The sequence below is a fragment of the Petaurus breviceps genome, unplaced genomic scaffold, assembly GCF_028583685.1.
Source record: "Petaurus breviceps papuanus isolate PSGF00001 unplaced genomic scaffold, PetGlider_PUasm1.0 186, whole genome shotgun sequence".
Lineage (NCBI taxonomy): Eukaryota > Metazoa > Chordata > Mammalia > Diprotodontia > Petauridae > Petaurus > Petaurus breviceps.
The window spans coordinates 6,624,135-6,643,265 of record NW_027185798.1 but is presented as its reverse complement, the minus strand read 5'-3'; the positions used below and the strand labels follow the sequence as shown (position 1 = coordinate 6,643,265).

The following is a 19,131-nucleotide window of genomic DNA, read 5'->3' as shown; positions in this document are numbered from 1 at the left end:
CATCTGTGAGAACAAACAGGAAGCCTCCCTGTGAGACTAGAGGCCCTTTCATGAAAATACAGTAAAGGCCAGTCATTCAGAAGCTTCTGACTCAGGGATGCCCCAGCATGCACAATGTGACCTGCGGAAATGGGGCACAGGGCCACTTTGAGTCTTCCTCCCCCTGGGCCTTCTCTTCTCAGGGAATGTGAGATGTGAATGTCTCTTTTGTGTCAGGGACCCTTTGGACAGTCTGGTTAAGCCTATGAACTCTTTAATTTGTTTTTTAAAAATGTACAATGGAAAGAAATGCTAAATCTCAGTTAGAGGTTATAGTGAAAACAGATGTGATTTTCTTCCTTCCAAGTTCTAAGGTGTCTGTGAATGTGGGTTAAGAGCCCTGCCAGAGATCATCAGCTTCTGACAGATGATCACAGAAGCGTTCTTGGGTAGCACTTTAGCTCAACCCTTTCATTTTACAAAAGGGAAACCAAGGCCTGGGTCTTCATGGGAAATTTCAGTGGTTCCCACCGAGCCAGAAAGCACAGGCTGGCAAGTCCTGGTCCAGGGCCCAGATTAGTGTGAGCAGGTGAGAGCAAGAACACGTAGACAAGAAGTGGAAGTCTCAGTGACCTCTGAGGGAGGTCCCTTCCAATCATAAAGAGCTTGTGGTCTGGATGTACCCTCAGGTGTGCCATCCTTCAAGATCAAAAATACCTAGCTTAGCCCTGCTATGAAGACAGGCATGCCCTGTCTCTCCCACTGTAGGAACTGGATAGTTTTCTTGTCAGACACAATGCCTCCTAGTGGGTGGGGTAAGAAGGCTTTGGGGTGCTCGCGCAAGACACCATCTCCAAATGCTGCAGGGCAGCAGGCTAGAGCAGGACATGTGCCAGGGAACATGGGGCAGGAGAAAAGGATCTTTGGCAGCTTTGGTGAATGAGGGAACGAGCCTCCCATCCCTTGCTGCCCAGAGAGTGTCACCCACACACCGGCAAGGCAGCAGATGGCAGACGCTGCTTCTTGGGCAGCTTCCATTCCCTGCTCTCAGGGCATATGTGCGTGGCATCCTGGAGGGGAAAATTTCTCTAAGGGCTCAAGAATTTGGGGTTCGAGGTGCGTCCTCACCGCCCTCCCTCCCTGCGATATAAAGGCTACAGCAAAAGGCAAGGAAGGGAGGCTCAGCTCCAGGCTCTGTCCCAGATCGTTCCTTGCAAGCGATTTGTAGGAAAAGGGGCAACTGTGCAGCCACTTCAATACCAAGACTCGCTCAGGACAGACCCCGACCTCTCTGCGTCCCCATGCCCAAGGAGGCTGGTCTCTTTACCTCCTAAAATAGTTTACTTTTGGTAGATGGGAAGGGAGAGGGAAGTTTACGCTTCTGGGCAATAGTTTCTTATTTTAAAATCCTTCCGTCATCTCAGGGATAATTTCCCACAGATTATTATAGTATTGAAATGAAATAAAATTTTGGTCTTGAACAATTGGGCAGTGTCTAAGCAGCCTCACAGAAACAGGAATGGACAATTTGGACTTTTAATATTCCGAAAAACTCAAGCAACTCTTGTGCTCCTGTGAACAAAACGCCTGTTTTATTTCCAGCTTCTTCGCCCCTGACAAGGACATGCCCCTCCCCACAGTGTGTCCGGCTGCTCACACGACCTGCAAGCTCCTCTCGTGCCCGTCCAACTGGACTTTCAGTTTGTGGAGCTCCTCTATCTCGCGATTGTGACGCTCTGTTTTGTGTCGGACCAAGGAACGATAGAAGTGAATGGTGAACACGACAAAGATGAGGCCCACTGGCACCATGATGATGGTGGACACCAGGGCAGCCTGCCAGCCCGTGTGGCTCGTTGGCCCTGGCTTGGAGCTGGGCCCATCTTTCACGCTTGAGTCCACAGGAAGGAATTTGATCCAGCACAGAAGCACCACCTCTGCCAGGAAAAGGAGGATCCCCAGAACAGTGGAGAAGCCCCAGGCCAGCTCGATGTAGGGGTGCATGCGCTCATGGGGGGACTCACTGATGGAGTTCAAGTTGTGAATGTTGCTCACGGCTTCCACGTTGGGCAGGATGCAGGTGCTGATGAGGAGGGCGAAGAGGTGGACAGCCACCAGCACTGTGGTGCAGGCGCTAAAGGCAATCAGGAGCATCTGGGGGTACTGGTACTGCATCTCCAGCTGCACCTCCACCATGGCCACCTGCACAACAAAAGGGGCACCTGCAAGTTGGCCCAGCGCAGCCAATGGGCCTCAAAGACAAGGAAAGGGCATCTGCCATGCTCCCCTTCCTTCCCACTCCCTTCCCCTTCAGTGCTTCTTAAACTGGGGGGTTGTGACCCACAGCTGAAGAAGTGCTGGTCTAGACTGTCTTAAGCAAGGTCAAGTACCACTTCCACTCTCACACTCCCAAGTAGCGACTTTAATGCTTAGTTAGTGATCTTAGGCACCACTGCAAACACACACAGTCAATGACAGCATTTTCTCAGGAACACGCCAGCTGCCCCAAAAACAGGTCTGGCAAGCCAGGTGTCACAGCACTGTCTGAACTGCTAGGTTCTCAGCAAAAATTTGAAGACAGAGAATGTCCAACATTGGGCAAGCTCAGAATTGCTCACCCAGCCCTCGTTCCCTGTGGCTTCTGGCATGTAAGTGAGAAGATGCCCTGGATGGTCCATAGGAGGAATCCCAGGCTAGGAAAGGTGAGCGGGCGTCCCAAGAAAGGTGGCCTGAGGACAGAGCAGCAGGAAATGAAGAATTCTGGCCCAGGGGGTCCAGAATGGGCCTCAGATCCACTGCTGTCCAACACAGATGTCTGTGCACAAGCACACCATAACACGCTCCTGCTCTAAATACCAGCTGACGGCATCCTGTGGCAGCTTTGCTTCTCTAACATGCTCTGTTCTCTGCGCAGGGCTGAAGGCAGCTCTGGCCAGGCTCGTGCTCTGACTTGGACACAAGGCAACAAAACCCTTCTCCCGGCCCGGCCCGCCCAGAAGCCTGATTAGAGTGAAGAGATGGGCTCTAACTAGCTACTGGGGAAGGCTCGGTACCTGTGAGTCCTGCCTCCCCAACCACAAGGGGGCACAGACTCCACCAAACCAAACCTCCACCCAAAGCTGCCCCCAAAGGATTTCAGACAGAGAAGTAGAGGACACTCCACTACCTTCCTCCCCCTACAGGTGAAGCTGCTTTCCTTTGGTCCAGAACAAGGGGATCTGGCAGTCTCAGTGGACAGCAAACCAAAGAGGAGTTACCAGTGTACCCCTACCTACTCAGGAGATGGGCTACCAAACAGCAAGGCCTGACTCATCCCCTCAATCCTTCACAACTCAATCACTCTTTTTTTTTTTTTTTAAAGCAATTGGGGTTAAGTAACTTGCTCGAGGTTACACGGCCAGTTTTTTTTTGTTATGTGTGGGTGTGAAGTATCTGAGGCCAGAACTAATCCCAGGTCTCCTGACTCTGGGGCCGGCACTCTTACTCACTGCACCACCTGGCCGCCCCTACTCAATCACCCTTATTACAAGCTAGACTTGGATCAAAAGGATGTGGAAACCTGGAAAAGATGCCAAGAGTATTAACGAAGAAAATTAAGGGAATGGGAAGAAAAGTCAGAGCATTAGGGTCGTTCAGCCTTGGAAAGAGAAAACCAGAAAGGGCTGTTGTCTTTAAGGAAACTCGGGGGTTATGATGGGACTCCCAAGTATTTGTTCTCCCTGGCAGCAAAAGCCCAAACAAGAAGAGATGAGCTTCCAAGAGCTCAGTGAGATGACAAATGCTTTTTTCTTTTCTTACTTTGTGTTTAAGTTTGTCATATTTTTCTTTATCTTATTTTGTATTTGTTTTAGTATTTAAGTTTAAAATAAAACATGATCAACAATCAATTAAATTTAACTAATTTTCTCTTAGTCCTCATCTAGACTGATCTCTAGACAGATCAGTCAGCAGGTATTTATTAAGCACCTGCTGTGTGCCTAGGCAGTGCTAGGCATCAGGGATATAAGTACGAAGAATGAAACGATCTCTCTTCACAATGAGCATATATTCTAATTGGGGAGGCAAGTACGTATAAAACAGGGAGGGAGTATAAAGCAGACACACACATATCCTCTGTAGAGTATCAGGATCCATGTAAATATACGTTGGCAGACAAAATGATTGAGTACGAGGCAGACTGGAGGTGGTGGGGATGGCGGGGAAGGGAGGAGCAGGGTGTGGAGGTCAGGAAGGAATGCCTTCCAGGCAGGAGGGACACCCAGCGGCAGGTGCACAAAGAGGGATGTGGGATGTGGTGTGAGAAGGCTGGTTTGGCAGATGGAGTGGTGTAGGAGGGACAATAATGTCCAGTGAAACCCAGAAAGGTGGGGTTGGGACCAGGCTGTAACAGAGGGCATTATATTTAATCCTAGAGGTAACAGGGAGCCACACAGTGCAGCCGGTGCTTAAGGAAAATTACTTTGGTAGGAGATGGCCTCAAGCGGGGAGGCCCATGAAGAGACAGCTGCGATGATCCAGGTGAGAGGCGAGGAGCTAGCTGTGTGAGAGGAGAGTATTCAGTGCCAGAGACAGCGGGACGGCAGAAATGTCCTTTTTTGGCAGGACTGGACACACAGCATAAAGGAGAGAAAGAAGCTAATGGTAAGCTAACCTCAGAATGGCGATAATGCTTTTTAAAGAAAGAAAAACATTTGGACGCAGGGAGAGTTTTGTGGGGAAATGGTGTGTTCAGTTTTAGGGATGCTGCGTTTAAGTTTGAGACTTCTGCCTAATGTGTAGTGTCCAGCAGGCAGCTGGTGATAGGGAGAAACTGGGGCTGGCAAGATGGATCTGGGCAGAGATGATGTGAGTCCGTGGGAGCCGTCACCACAAGCAAGTAAAGAGGGCCCAGGGCAGGATGACTCCTGACCAACAACCCTGCCTCACCACAGCGACTCCTCCCAGATGCCCCCAGGCTCTGTCCAGAGCAGGACTGGCATGGCCAATGCCAGTCCACCTGTTCTCCAAGAGTCGTTTCTAAGGCTCCATCCGTTGGGAGTTGGAATTCCCTGAGCCCAAGAAATGAGCAGTCAGTGTGAGTCCCAGCTTCCTGAGAGTACTGCCCAGGGTCAAGAATATGTGAGTGACAGCTGGACGACCTAGATTCATATCTTGGCTCTGCTCTGCCTGCGTGTCCCTAGGCAAGTCACTTCCCAGCTTCAGGCCTCAGTTTCCTCATCTGTAAAATGACTGAGTGAGTCTCTAAAGTCCCTTCTATTCTAAATCTAATGTTTCTATTGCCTTCTCTCCATCAACTGGCCCCTCCTCCAAACTTCTGTTTCCATTGGGGACAGCTGTCCTTGTAGGCGAGGAGGTCTGTGACCTCAGAGTCATAAAGGCTCTTTCCTGGCCTTTGTCCCCTTCTGCCATCGGGTGTCAAGACTCATCAATTCTCTCCACAGCACTGCTTACATTCCTCCCTTTCTTTCCACTCAGGTTCACCACAGTTCAAGCCCCTACTACCCCCTACCTGGAGGGCTGAAATCACCTCCTAATTAGGGTCCCCATTTCCAGGCTCTCCTTTTTCCAATCTACCTACAAAAATCATCTCCCCAAGGCACAGGTGGGGCCTGGTTACTCTACTGCCCCTAGGGCAAAAGGTTAACTCTTCAGTGTGACATTTCAAGTTCTCCATAATCCAGCTCCACCTTCCCATCCCAGTCTCATTTCCTATAATTCCTCTTCATGTCTTCCTCTCCACATCAGCCAAATATTCCTCAAATACATCACTCCATCTCCCACCTCTGTTTTTGCACAGACTGTGCTCTCATGACTGGAATGTACTCCTTCGTCTCAGAATGCTTATTTTCCTTCAAGACTCAGCTTAACCTCTATAAACTCCTGCTCCCTGATGCTGCCCTTCTCCAAATAACGTCATGCTTACTTTGTGTACCTGGGTCACAGTGTCATTGGATGACAGCTCTGAAGCAGTAAGGCCTTGGGGGCTATCGGCTATCAAAGACTGAGGAGGCAAGAGGCTAGAGATGTGTGACTTGTCCAAGGTAACTGTGGAGGTAAGATTCAAACTTAACAGAAGAGAATGTCCTGTCCCTGTGTCCTCATCCCCCAAAGACAGTGGCTTTGTACATGGCAGATGTTTCATAAATGGGAACTGAACTCAACCTAATAAATCTGAAAGCTGTTCTTGTGACTCAACTTCTCCAGAAGAAGTCATCCTAAGCCGGTAACCTCATAAACCACTCTGTTTATAGTTTATCTTCTGGTCCTTAACTTGGGTGTGCATTCTGTGAGCTGGGAAAACACAGCCTGCCCAACATCTGGGAAAACAACATCTTCTGCTTCAAGCCTTCTCCTGATCCAGAATGTAAGGAATTTCTAGGCCCTCGGATTCTATTAAATGGAAGCCTTTTGGCTGGATTTTTTCAAAAAAAATTACCACGTAAAATCATGTATCTAACACTCCTTGGAAGCCGACTGTTTGGCTCCCTTCATGATGGATATCCTTCCAAGGTATCAGAAAGCATGGCAGATGCTGTCTTCAACACTGTCCACTCTCTCTCCTTAAAGAACCTCCTTTGTATGTCTCTGGATACAGCCTGTATTTCCCTAGTGGAACATTAGCTCTCAGAGAGCAGGGTTGACTTTGTTTTGCCCATCCATCCCTAGCACCCAATATGATGCCTGCATGTAGTAGGTGCTTAATCCAGGTTTGCTCTCCAGCATCATTCAGGTCACTTTTGGGGAGTTAGGACTCTTCAAACTTGTCAGCAAAACTGACCCCAGCTCCCACTGCAATCTTTCCTATTCCAAAGCCAAGTAAAGGAGGTCACTCACATGACCCAGGATCAGTGCTGGCTTTGCAGGAGCAAGTTTACCTGGGGAGGACTGTGTTTTGTGAACATCCTTCTGGAGCCCTGACCATGTCCTCACTCAGGAAATACAGTTAGTAGTGTTTGAAAGAGTGGCAGGGGGCGGCCAGGTGGCACAGCGAGTAAGAGCACTGGCTCCAGTGTCGGACTGACCTGGAGATCGAATCCCGGGCTCAGACACTTAGCACCCACCCAGAAACACCTGGCCGTGTAACCTTGAGCAAGTTACTTAACCCCAATTGCTTAGGGGCGGCCAGGTGGCTCAGCGAGTAAGAGCACCGGCTCCAGTGTCGGGATGACCTGGATCAAATCCGGGCTCAGATACTCAGCACCACACCCAGAAATAACTGGCCGTGTAACCTGGAGCACGTTACTTAACCCCGATTGCTTAAAAAAAAAAAAGAGTGGCAGACCCCCTGACAGCAACTAGCTCACAGGGCTAGAAAGGATGAGAACAAGAGCACTTGGGAATGAGGACCCATGGCTCAAATTTCCTGCCTGTGGGACTTTAACCCGATCCTCAGTTTCTCCCCCTATAAAATGGGGATAATCCCGACCCACTACCTCAGTAGACTGCTATGAGAATCAAACAGAAGGAAGTATGTGAAGATACTTAGTAAGACATAAAATCACCAGCACCATGCTGTTCTCTTGGCAGAAAGTATTAAATTCATGTACGCAAAGTCTCACAACTCAGTGTTCCTGGATCCTCATCAACTAAGCCATGTGTGGTCCAGAAAGGCTTATTTCTTTAAAAACAGCTCCTTTGAACTGCTAGAAAGCCTCAACCATGACCTGAGCACACACACACAGACTCTCACACAGACACAGACACACACACACCCTCTGCAGAACTCAGAATGGTGCAAAAATCTCCCAACAAGCATTTCTTGGCTGCCAGTGCAGGCCAAGGGACAGTCCTTGACTTTGGGAAGCACCAAAGGTCCCCAGAAGACATGAGGTCTGGCTGACAGCATCTCCCCATCCTAAGACATCAGTTAAAAACTCACCATGAACTAGGCCCAAAGGGTTATAAAAATGTGCATACCCTTTGACGCAGCAATACCACTTCTAGGGTTATTTCCCAAAGAGATCATACAAATTGGAAAAGGATCTGTATGTACAAAAATATTTATAGCAGTGTTTTTTGTGGTGGCAAAGAACTGGAAATCAAGGGGATGCCCATCAACTGGGGAATGGCTGAACAAGTTGTGGTATATGAATGTAATGGAATACTATTGTGCTATAAGAAATGAGGAGCAGATGGACTTCATAATAACCTGGGGAGACTTATACAAACTGATGCTGAGTCAGGAGAGCAGAACCAGGAGAAGTCTGTACACGATTACAGACACATCATATCTGTGATGACCGACTTTGATAGACCGGGCTCCTCTCAGTAATGCAAGGTTATAAGACAACTCCAAAGGACTCGTGATGGAAAGGGCCATCCACATCCAGAGAAAGACTTACTGAGTCTGAATGCAGATCTAAGCAGACTATTTGCTCTCTCTCTCTCTCTCTCTCTCTCTCTCTGTCTCTGTCTCTCTCTCTTTTGTTTCTTCTTTCTCATGGTTCATTCCATTGGTTCTAATTCTTCTTTACAACTTGACTATTGTGAAAATATGTTTAATGCCAAGGTCTATGTAGGACCTATATCAGACTGCATGTTGCCATGGAAGGGAAGAGGGGAGGAGAGGGAGGGGGAGAAAATATGGAACTCAAAAACTTGTGGAACTGAATGTTATAAACTAAAAATAAATACATTAAAAAAAAACTCACCATGGCGAATCCAGACAACAAGGCAGAGGTCCGGCTGGAAGCTTTGAGCTTGGCCCTACTAAGGTACAGCTTCCTCCAAGAAAGGGCTTGAACTGAATGATGATTCGAAGTGACCAACTCCAGGTAGCTGCGCCGAACCCAGTCCCGATAATCCATCCCTTTATTACCTGGTTCAGAGCAAGCAGGTGGGGAAGGGTCCACGGGGACATTGAGCTCTGCACTCATGATGGAAGCAAGGCTTGGGAGAAGGAAGAAATGAGGGAAAATCTATGTTCTGAGTGGAGCCAAGGATACAGCACAAGACAACGAAAACCAAGTAACTATGTTTCAGAAATAATTTTTTAAGGCAGAGCAACTCTTGCTCTGTAATTCTATGGTTCCCACCCCTTGGTACCTAAGATAAACAGACCACCACCAAGAAAAGAGCAAAGAACCAGCTCTTTCCCAACAGCAACTCACATTTATAGAGTTAAGAGGCAGACAGTCAAACTATACTCATCCCCATTTTAGAGACGAAGAAACTGAGATGTGAGGTTAAATGACTTCTCTCAAGGTTAGCCACCTAATAGGATGTGGCAGTCTGGATTTGAACCCAAGACTTAGGAGTCCCACTCCCATGCCCTTTCTGTCATAGCATCTGCCCTATTGCTACCAGGTTTTATGTTACGATGTGGGAGGCCTGTCTAAAGTTAGAAGGGGCAGAAGGTGAAGTTCAAGTCTACACAACAGGCCCCGTCCCAGTGAATTAAACCGTTGGGTCTGTTGGCAGAATCCTGACGTCAGCTCTTGCACCTGCCTGATTAGAATACCTGCAGAGCTTCCAAGCAGATGTAGGAGTACAAAGATGGAATAGAAAGATTAGTTCAAAATTCCTTGAACTCTCCCCAAGGAGGGAACCATTCCAGGACCTAAAACCTAACCTAATGTTTTGCACCTGTCTACATCTGGGAATTTTGAGTAACACCAACAATACCCGATGCTCCGCTAGTCAACATTTAAATTATTTCTCCAACTGATTTTCAGATCCGAAGAATTAATATTAGTTATCTTTAGTCCTTTTAAAATGTCCAGACCTGGGGCAACTAGGTTGCACAGTCAATTGAGTGCTGGCCCTGGAGTCAGGAGGACATGAGTTCAAATCCAGCCTCAGACACTTAACACTTAGCCATGTGACCTTGGGCAAGTCACTTAACCCCAATCACCCTGCCTTCCCCCTCCATAAAAAGCAAAAAAAAAAAAAATGTCCAGACCAACCACCTCAAGGAAGATATCTGTGTCAGAAAACTGTATCTGAGGGATAATTTGTTCTTCAATAGACTGTTTAAAATTTCTCTCATGATATGTTACAATGAAATTTTCTTTTTATCAAGCTTTACGTTAAAAAAGCATACTTCACACACTAAAAACAAAAAGTTTATCATTACAAATAACCAAAAGCCATAAGCAGGTCTTCACAGAAAGAGTTTAAAAAACGTCTTTTAGATGGACTGTCATACATTGAGGAGAAATCTGGAATTCGAGATTGGGTAGAGGGGCGGGAGTTGTTCAGTCTTTTTTTTTAGTCATGTCTGACTATGACCCCATTTGGGATTTTCTTGGCAAAGACCCTGGAGTGTTTGCCATTTCCTTCTCCAGCTCATCTAACAGGAAACTGAGGCAAACAGAGTTGAGGTGACTTGCCCAGGGTCACACAGCTAGTATCTGAGGACAGATCTGAAGTCATGAAGAAGAGTCTTCCTGACTCCAAGCCCAGTGCTCTATCCACTTGGCCAACCGATTGTGAATCTGGTTTTGAAGATCTCAACTAAATGTAAGAGGGACTGATCTGTGGAAGTCCTATCAAGTATTGTCTTAACCTCTTGCTAATACAAATGTAGATTCAGGAAAAATGGAATTCTAAGGGTCAGAATAAGTATCGTTCTGCAGTTGTTATATCATGTCTGACTCTCATTTGGGGTTTTCTTGGCAAAGATACTGACTGGAATGGTTTGCCATTTCCTTTTCCAGCTGATTTTACAGAGGAGGAAATCGAGGCACACAAGGTTAATAACCTGCCCAGAGTCACACAGCTAATAAGTGTCTGAGGGTAAGTTTGAACTCAGGTCTTCCATAACTCTAGGCAGGCATTCGATCCACCAGCTGCCTCAGGATATGTATCCATATACCAGAAGGGACCCAATCTATGCATACAACTATATATGATCAGTACTAATCCATCTGTGGAGTCAGTCTTAAGGTCACAGGCACCTTGTGGTTAGTTCAGTTGGCACAAGATACTAACACAAAGTCTACCTGAAAAGACTGCTTAGGGCTATTAAAAACAAATCAGTGTTTCTGGACCCTGGTGAGCTAAGTAAGGGTAGGGGAATCTCACAAACGCTAGCAGCAGGAGCAAACAAGAGGGTTGCAGTGTTTTGCCTTTTTTTTTTTGGCTATAGTATACTCGTTTTTTTCCCCTTTTAATTCACAAGTTGCACTTTTAAAAACCAGTATCAGGAGAGAATCAGTGTCAGGAAGAATTTTTTTTTGGGGGGGAGGAGGCAATCTTTTTTTTTTTTTTTAAGCAATCGGGGTTAAGTAACTTGCTCAAGGTTACAGGCCAGGTGTTTCTGGGTGGGTGCTAAGTGTCTGAGCCCGGATTTGATCCCAGGTCATCCCGGCTCTGGGGCCAGTGCTCTTACTCGCTGTGCTACCTGGCCGCCCCTGAAGGAGGCAATCTTAACAGAACTTAATTAATTCTCAGCAGAAAAATGGGCTCTTTCCAACCACGCTTGAGGTACTCTTCCCCCCCCTTCCATGTTTGGTCAGTTACAGGTAACTGACACTCCCTCTGAACAGCACTGGATACAATCATCTATATACTTCCTTAGGGAGGGTTCAGGGAAACGAACACAACTAACTATTGGTTAGCTCTAAATAATCTAGCAACTTCCTAATTAGGAAATGACAGTTTCTTTTCTTTGGGCTCTCTCCCACATAAATGTTGTGACCCCCATTGTATCATATGGACATTAAGGTAGGAGAAACGTGCTTAAGGGAGAAGGAGCCCTGTAAATCCCTTTCCTTAATCAATCTGCCCATTTGCAATCGGTAAGAAGACCGTGAAGCAGTGTGCCTGGTCAGATTAAACTGCTTTTGAGTGGGTGGTTTTGTGGGTTTTGATGGTCAAGAGACAGCAAATAGAATTAACAATTGAGTCCAGGCAGGTTGTCCCATCCCCCAGCCTACCCCTCACTTTTACACAGCTATTCCCAGTGAAATAACAGGAAACACAATCATTTCTCCCCAATTTCTGCTTCTGCCAGCTGTCCCCTACAACCCCACCACAGAAACAGGCCCCCATTCACCCTGGCCAAACACTAAGTATCTCCTGGGAAGGATCGTAGGGGATTAATCACCTTTGGCCAACTTGGTATCAAGAACCTTCCCTCTCGGGAAACACCACCTTACTGCAGCACAGTCAATCTATTAACATTACCAGAACCGCAGTGGCAACCTCCCTAGAGACACTCAGCAGCCCGTGGGTGGGCACTGAGACAACCCGGGGTCTCCTGCAGACCTTTCTCCAGGAAAACTACACTCATGGACCACACACACACACACCCATAGCCAGAGATAGATCCTCAGGGAAGTGCATATATGAGATGAAGAGATGACCGACCACACACACACACACACACACACACACACACACACACACACACACCCCTTTCTGCATGAGAAGACATTCATGGACCACACACACAAACGCCCATAGCCTGAGATCTTCAAGGAAGTGCATCCATGAGGTGACCCCCACAGACACACATACCAAGTGCATTAACTACAACACACAGATGATGTTTCCCCACGGGAACGGGCATGCATGGACAGCCGAAGGCGTGTGCGCTCACACACACACACTCACTCACACATACACACACACTCCAGCCCACGCCTCGATGCAGACCTCCACGTGGCGTCCCTGCCGGCCCCCGGCCCCCCACACCAAGGCTCCCAGAGCAGGCTCCGCGCACCGAACTCTCCGCGGCTGGTCATCCAGGTGGGCGGTTCTGGCGCCTGCGGGCGCCCCCGGGACCCCACGATCCCCGCTACAGGGAGTCGTCCCTCGCCCCGCCCAGGTCCGCCTCCTCCAGCCGGTGCTCTGGGGATGGTCCTCATCACCTTTCAGTGCCCCCCATCACCGCGCGGTCCCCCTTCGTCTGGGGGAGACTTCCCGGGGCAGAGGGGGCAACGCGCCGCGTCTCCGCGGGGGCTTCCCGGCCCCTCCCCCTTCGCCCCCTCCCGCGGGCCACGTGACAGTCCCCTCCCCCCCCCCCCCACCCCCGCCCCGAGCCCCCCTTACTCACCAAGCGGCCGCCCCGCCCTCGGCTCCGGCTCGCTGCAGGCGGCGGCCGGGGCGCGGCTCGGCTCTCCCTCCTCCCGCTCTCAGCCTCCTCCTCCTCCTCCTCCTTCTTCTCTCCCTCCAGCTTTCGCCGCCTACTCCACCTCCCCCGCCCCCAACGCAGCCGCTACCAGGACAACGACGGCCGAGGTCACGTGGGTTGGCAGGGGGGGGGGGCCCCCCCGAGGGAAAAGGGAGGTCGCGTGGTGCCCGGGGCGGGGGCGCAGCCACAGAGAGTAGTGCTGGAAGGTGCGCAGAGCACTCTCCGCGGACGTCCGCGTGCGTGGGTGTGCTTGCGTGGGATAAACCACGGCCAGCATTTGTGTAGCGCTTTCCACGTCAACCCTACTGAGCCCCTACTACATGCCGGGCACTGAGGCAGGCGCTTTGTAGAGCTCTCCCTTGGTCTTGGTCTCTGCTCGCCCACCTCCCTGCGCCCACTCCGTCCTAGGGATCAGAAGAGCTGGGTTCGAATCCCACATCGATTCGAACTACCGATGTAGTCCTACCAACGTAGACCTAGGTGGCTCGGTTTCTTCGCCTGTAAAATAAGGACACTGGAAAGCCGTCTATCCTCAGTGGATGCCCCCTGCGAGCCACCCCTCTGGGACCCCTCCCCTCCCCTCCTGGCATTTGAGCCCACCCTGGGCTGATCGTGCTCAACCCTTGCCCAGGATGAGAAATCGACGAGGAAGGCTGTTTTGCAGACCAAGTCTCTTCCTACCCGGGCACCTCCTCTTGGCCAACCCCCTCCGCTTCCTTCTCCCCCTCCCCGTCCGCATGGTCTCTGACAGCTAAGTAGGGCTCAAACCCCGACCGATCAGGACGTTCTGAGCTCACTTCCAAGGGCAGCTCTTGGGAGGCTCCCGAGTCCCCGACAAGCCGACCTTGAACGCTGTCCCAAGGCTAGGCCGTCCCAAGGCTAGGCCCCCAGCGCCCACGCGTCCACTCTTCTTCCCGGGGACACGACCTGAAGGATTTCCGCTGCGGCCAGATGGACGAGAAACGATGCAGAACCCCTGACAGTTCTTGCGGTTAGTTTTGTAACCTCCTGGTTACTGTCTCAATTTCTTCAGCGAGTCCAAGTCCCTGATGGGCAGATGAGGATCGCTTTGTCTTCGCCTTCCCCTTTTCTAGTCTCCTTACTATTCACGACCTGTCTAGAACGACACCCCTAACGCTGGGCCCCGGGGAGGGCTAAGCGTCCCGAGGGGGAAAAAGAACCCCAACGCTCTCTACAGCCTGAGATCACTTTCCGACCAAAAAATGTTCTCTCCTCTGGCCCCGCGCAGTCCCCTTGCCACATATGGGGCCTGCAGTTATGCAGTTACACCTAACTGGCAAACCTCTCGTGTACAAACACGGGTTGCAGAAAGACCCCAGTTCGAAAAGGATCTCGGATACTGACTGGCCATGTGACCTCGGGCAAAACTTGTTTTCTCATCTGCAAAATGAGGCTAAAAGCAGCATCTGCTTCGAAGGGTTGTCGTCAGGATCAAATGAGATATATTGGTACAGTGCTCAGCACACAGTGGGCCCCATAGAAATGCTTTTATTCCCCCCTATTTTATATATTTGGTAAAATAACCAGCGAGGATCATATTGACTGCCAGCCTGTTGCAGAAGACTCCGCCTGCAATACTGAAGTCTGTCTACAAAGCAGATGCAATAAAACCTGTGTGCCTAGTATTCTCTGGATGATCTCCCTCTCTCCTCTTCCCGTCTTAATAATGTGTAAGTCTACAAAGCAACTAATAGTTTATTAGCTTTCCCAAACAAAGAAGTCGCTATTCCTGTGTATTTTAAAGTCATAGTATACAATTTCCATTTAACGAGTAATTAATTAAGCAACCTACTAGGAGTCAAGCTTTGTGCTAGGTGCAGGGGATTATTAAGGTAATTCTACTCTCCAGGAACTCATGTGTTGGAAAGTAACTGGATAAAAAAGGCAGCTAGGCAATGGGAACACCTGAGTTTCAGTCCAGCCTCGGTCACTTACTAGCTGTGTGACCCTGGGCAAGTCACTTCACCCTGTTTGCCTCAGTTTCATTATCTGTCAAATGAGCTGGAGAAGGAAATGGCAAAGCACTTCGGTATCTTTGCCAAGAAAACCCTAAATGGGGTCACACAGAATCAGACACAAACAACCCAAGGGCAAAATTGGATAAAAGCAGCAGGGAGAAGTGATTATCAGGGTTGGGATTTTCAAACATGCACACCTCACCTTTCTCAATGCAGGCTGCTTTGCCTTCTTTTAATGGATACTCTTCAATTTTATAACTGTGAAATGGGCAGCAGTGTTATTCTCAGGAAGGATACATGAATAATTCATTAAAGGCAGTGATAGATGTACAAGACCAGTCAACTTAAAAAAAAAGGATTTCTCTAGCACTGTGCTGGGCTACATGCCCTACATAAGCTGTCTTCCCTACTCGAAAGAGCACTGCAATGTGACACATTTGTCTTTATTAAAGGAAATTTCCATCTTGGTCGATCCCCGGCTGTCTGACAGCTGGTAGGGGAGAGATGCCATGCTTCCATCTCCACGCCCTCAGCATTCCTGGGGGAGACTGACAGGGGCCATCTAAGCCACACAGGCTCTTGCTTTAAAAAGCTGTCTGACTGGTTTCTCACCCAGGGAACAGCCCTAAAGGGCAGTTTTGCTGTTGTCTCGGACAAAGGACCTGACTGAGCACATAGAAGGCAGGGTTCCCCTCTCCCACTCTCTGGGTGGGCCTAGAGAAAGGAAAAAGTAGTATTTACATGGTAGGCAGTTGTATAAGAAGTCACTGGATAACAGAAAAGAAGACATCTGAATTATTGGCCTAGTTTCACCATGGGCTTAAGGTCACTTTAGTAAACATACACAATTTCATTTAAATGAAAATAGTCAGAGCAAGCCAAAGCTGTATGACTAAGGTGATTAATCTTGTCCCTGATGAGGAACGGGGAGAGCGAGCTCCTTTATTTCTCTCAGAGGTGGACAAATATGTGGGATGTTGCATACATTGTCGAACTTGGGGCTATTCTGGGGATGAGGCTGGGTTATTTGTAAATCACTGATGGAAAAACAAAAGGCATCTATAATAATATGCAACCGGAAACTCAGATCCTACTACTAAAAACCTGAACTATTTCCTCCGTTGAAACCTCTTTTCCCACTACAATTTAGAAAGCTTCTTTATACTGAATTGCTCCTATTTGATTTGCCTGAGGAAAACGAACTCACAAAGTAGCAGCGCCCCCCCCCCCCTCCCGTCCCTCCGGGCCTGTACAGGCCAGTGGCTTCTGTCGGTATTTCAAACCTTTCATAACCTTTCTAGATGATTAAACTTCATTCATCCCCATGAACAACCAACCTTACTGTCAGCCTGGCCTTCTGGTTGCCCTGACACAGAACAGGTTGGTTTCTGGTCTGTCTTTGCACAGGCCTGGCAGGCACTTTCCTGTGCTCTCTACTTTTTAGGGCCCCCGGCTCCCATACCCCCACCAAGTTTCCTGGCATTTACTTTGTGTGTTTCCATTTTTGCCTTGGAATCCCCAGTACCCATAGTACTTAAATTGTAGATTTAGACAGTTGAGTATTTCTTGGAGACAATGATGGGGAGAAGGTTGGATGGCCAGGGAGGTCTATCACAACACCAGAGATTCTATGAATTAGGACACTATTTCAGGGAGCTGTGATTTTGTGGGTATGGGCAGTCCCTCTACCCATTCAGATTACAACTCTCGGTACAAGAGTTGTTATGGCTGAAAAATTAATCACACGATAGATAACCTTATTATGAGCCTCTTGGAATAGAGCTAGCCTGGCCCTTGGATGACAGACACACACGTACACAGTCCATTAATGGACCCAAACCCAGTTTTCCCAGCTTCACTGGACCTGAATGCATAGCCTTGAAGAACCTAGAGACTTTTAGTGGTATTCTCTGCAGGATGGGCATAAAAAAGCCTGCCCTACCTATTATACAGGGTTGCTTTAGTTTCCAGTTTATGTGATCAGTGAGGTTTCCAGTTACTAGGAGCTGAGTTAGCTGAGGACAGGGACAGGGTGGCATTTGAACTTTTGACTTAAAGGTTTGGGGAGGGTTCAGAAACCAGACCCGGGGAAGCAGTCAACCTCTTGGCCCTTTTCCTTCCCTCCAGTGAAGGCCCCCAGGGAACAGAGATAGCTCAGGAATCCTGAAACCTTTTTGGCAGAAAGACAGAGGCCACAGAACTGAGGACAGAGAAGAAATCGTGGCTGAGCTCAAGGCAGCACCCTAATGTCCTGAGCCCTAGTCCAGGCCACTCCGATTTATTTCTGAGATGGTGGCCTCTTGGGGCAGTTGGGTATGTGTGGGGAAAAGGGTTTCATCCCCTCTCAAACGAAGCTGTTGTGGGAAGAGAGATTTACAGTGCTTCCTTCAAGTTAAAAGTTAAGAAACAATTCAGCAGATGGATCCAATCTAAACACCGCTTGGCCACATGTACACACTTCTGTAAACATCCACATTGAGCAAGGGACAGAAAAACAAACAGGGACTTCCTGTCCTAACGTAGAAGGAACAGTAATGGTGCAAGTACATGAGAGTGCTGAAGGCCGGATTGTGAACATATGTCACACACAGAAGCAAGAATTCATCGTGACTGCCTCCTCTCATCTCTCAGTGAACACAATTAACCACACGTGGGTCTAAAGCAGCAGGTCTCAGGACCCCTCAACACTCTTGAAAACTGAGAACCCCAAAGAGCTTCAGTTTGTGTTAGCCAGAGCTATCAAGGTTCACCATATTAGAACTTAAAACATCTTAGTAGAATTAGAAAAATAGTTTGACCTCACAGACCCCCTGGAAGGATCTCAAACACCTTGGACCATACATTGAGAACCAGTGGTCGAAAGGAAATGGCCCAAAGAGACCAACCCTTTTCTGAGAGAAGCATGAAAGAAATCGCTTCTGAAGATGGGTGGGTGGCTTCAGACTGATCTTCAAGGCCTGGAGCAGAGGCAATGTGGAAAGAGAACGGGGCAGCCTTCGTGGGAGTCTATCCCCAAGTGACTCTCCCTCCCCCCACTAGGATGCAGAATTTAGTTCTTCAAAGAGAAACATCAGAACCAAGAAAAGGGATCTGCAAAAACAAAGCATAAATAAACCCAAGTGAGGGTTTTGTTTCTTATTTTCATTGTCAAGTTTTCAAATATTCCTCAACTTGCCAGCTGGCTGATGTCAGGACACTGGGGTGCCACCCTGGGGCCACAGAACCTTTAATGCTACAGAAAAGCAGCAACAAAGCAAGGGGAGGCGTTCGTTGCCCAGTGAGCCCTTCCCAAAGGTGTACAAAGATCTGACTTTTGTGAATCAGTGCTAGTTTGGATGCAGCAGAGAATCTAAAATATTGATAAGGCAGGGGATGGGGCCCAGGCCAGGCCTTCCCTCGGTGCAGACAGGCAGTGATCTAGGTTTGACCACACCCAGACACACCCCTAGCCTCTGGCTGACATTGTTCTAACTACTTCTGAGTCAGGACTCCCTCAGGGATCAGCACCACTCTTCACCTCATATGGCAGCTCTCTTCAAGAGGCTGCTGAGCCTAGGGTTTTAAAAACCCTACCTGACCCACCTTCCAAGGCAAAGAATCCTTTGGTAACACATTTTCCGGGCCAATAATAGGCAGAGAGTGCTTGTTCTCACTCTGGTTTGTGCAGGAGACCAAAAGGCAGTCACTGGAATGATTCCCTGTGCAAAGCAGGTCTAAAATGGTAATTTCTTCCCTACTAAGCTAAGCACCCTGAATGTCATTTGAGTACAGCACAAATGGCTGGCATACAGGAGGCGCTTAATACATACTTGTTGACTGAGTGATGCTGGCTCAAAGAGCCTCTCCAGAACCACATAACAAAGCTCAGGTCAGTAAAGCCTGCAGCAGATACAGGAAAAACAAGTTTTCGGTCATTTTCATGTGGTTTTTAAAGGGAACCACCCAGGGAGCAGCAGAAGAAAAAAACAGACCAAAAAATGGACCATGACAAGAGAAAAATGAGTTTCCAAGCTCTGGCCGAGGGAACTACTACAGTCAGTTGTTTTGGTTTCTTGGGAAAAGAACAAAGCAACCCCAGTGACCCAAACACAGGGACAA

General features: G+C 48.6%; 1 protein-coding gene across 6 annotated transcripts; it reads right to left on the bottom strand.

Moving 5' to 3' along the window:
* Positions 1 to 1,549: 1,549 nt before the first annotated feature.
* ORAI2 (ORAI calcium release-activated calcium modulator 2) lies at positions 1,550 to 13,107 on the bottom strand. 6 transcript variants are annotated; one of them, XM_069089441.1, is made up of 3 exons: positions 12,977 to 13,107; positions 8,628 to 8,865; positions 1,550 to 2,178 (listed from the first exon to the last, which is right to left on the bottom strand). In XM_069089441.1, exons 2-3 carry the CDS (start codon positions 8,850 to 8,852, stop codon positions 1,633 to 1,635), a joined length of 771 nt encoding a protein of 256 aa, XP_068945542.1. In that variant the 5' UTR covers positions 8,853 to 8,865; positions 12,977 to 13,107; the 3' UTR covers positions 1,550 to 1,632. The 6 variants fall into 6 exon arrangements, with proteins under 6 accessions (XP_068945542.1, XP_068945539.1, XP_068945540.1 ...); XM_069089438.1 differs by lacking the exon at positions 12,977 to 13,107 and adding an exon at positions 12,577 to 12,925; XM_069089439.1 differs by lacking the exon at positions 12,977 to 13,107 and adding an exon at positions 12,792 to 12,901.
* Positions 13,108 to 19,131: the final 6,024 nt, after the last annotated feature.

Bases quoted from the DNA above. Each gene is read 5' to 3' on its own strand.
- ORAI2 (XM_069089438.1), bottom strand. From the start codon at position 12,788: ATGAGGACCATCCCCAGAGCACCGGCTGGAGGAGGCGGACCTGGGCGG. The intron at 8,866-12,576 runs GTCTGCATCGAG...CCTTCTCCCAAG, and splicing joins GGCAGGGACGCCACGTGGAG to CCTTGCTTCCATCATGAGTG. The intron at 2,179-8,627 runs GTGAGTTTTTTT...TTTGTTGTGCAG, and splicing joins TGTTGTCTGGATTCGCCATG to GTGGCCATGGTGGAGGTGCA.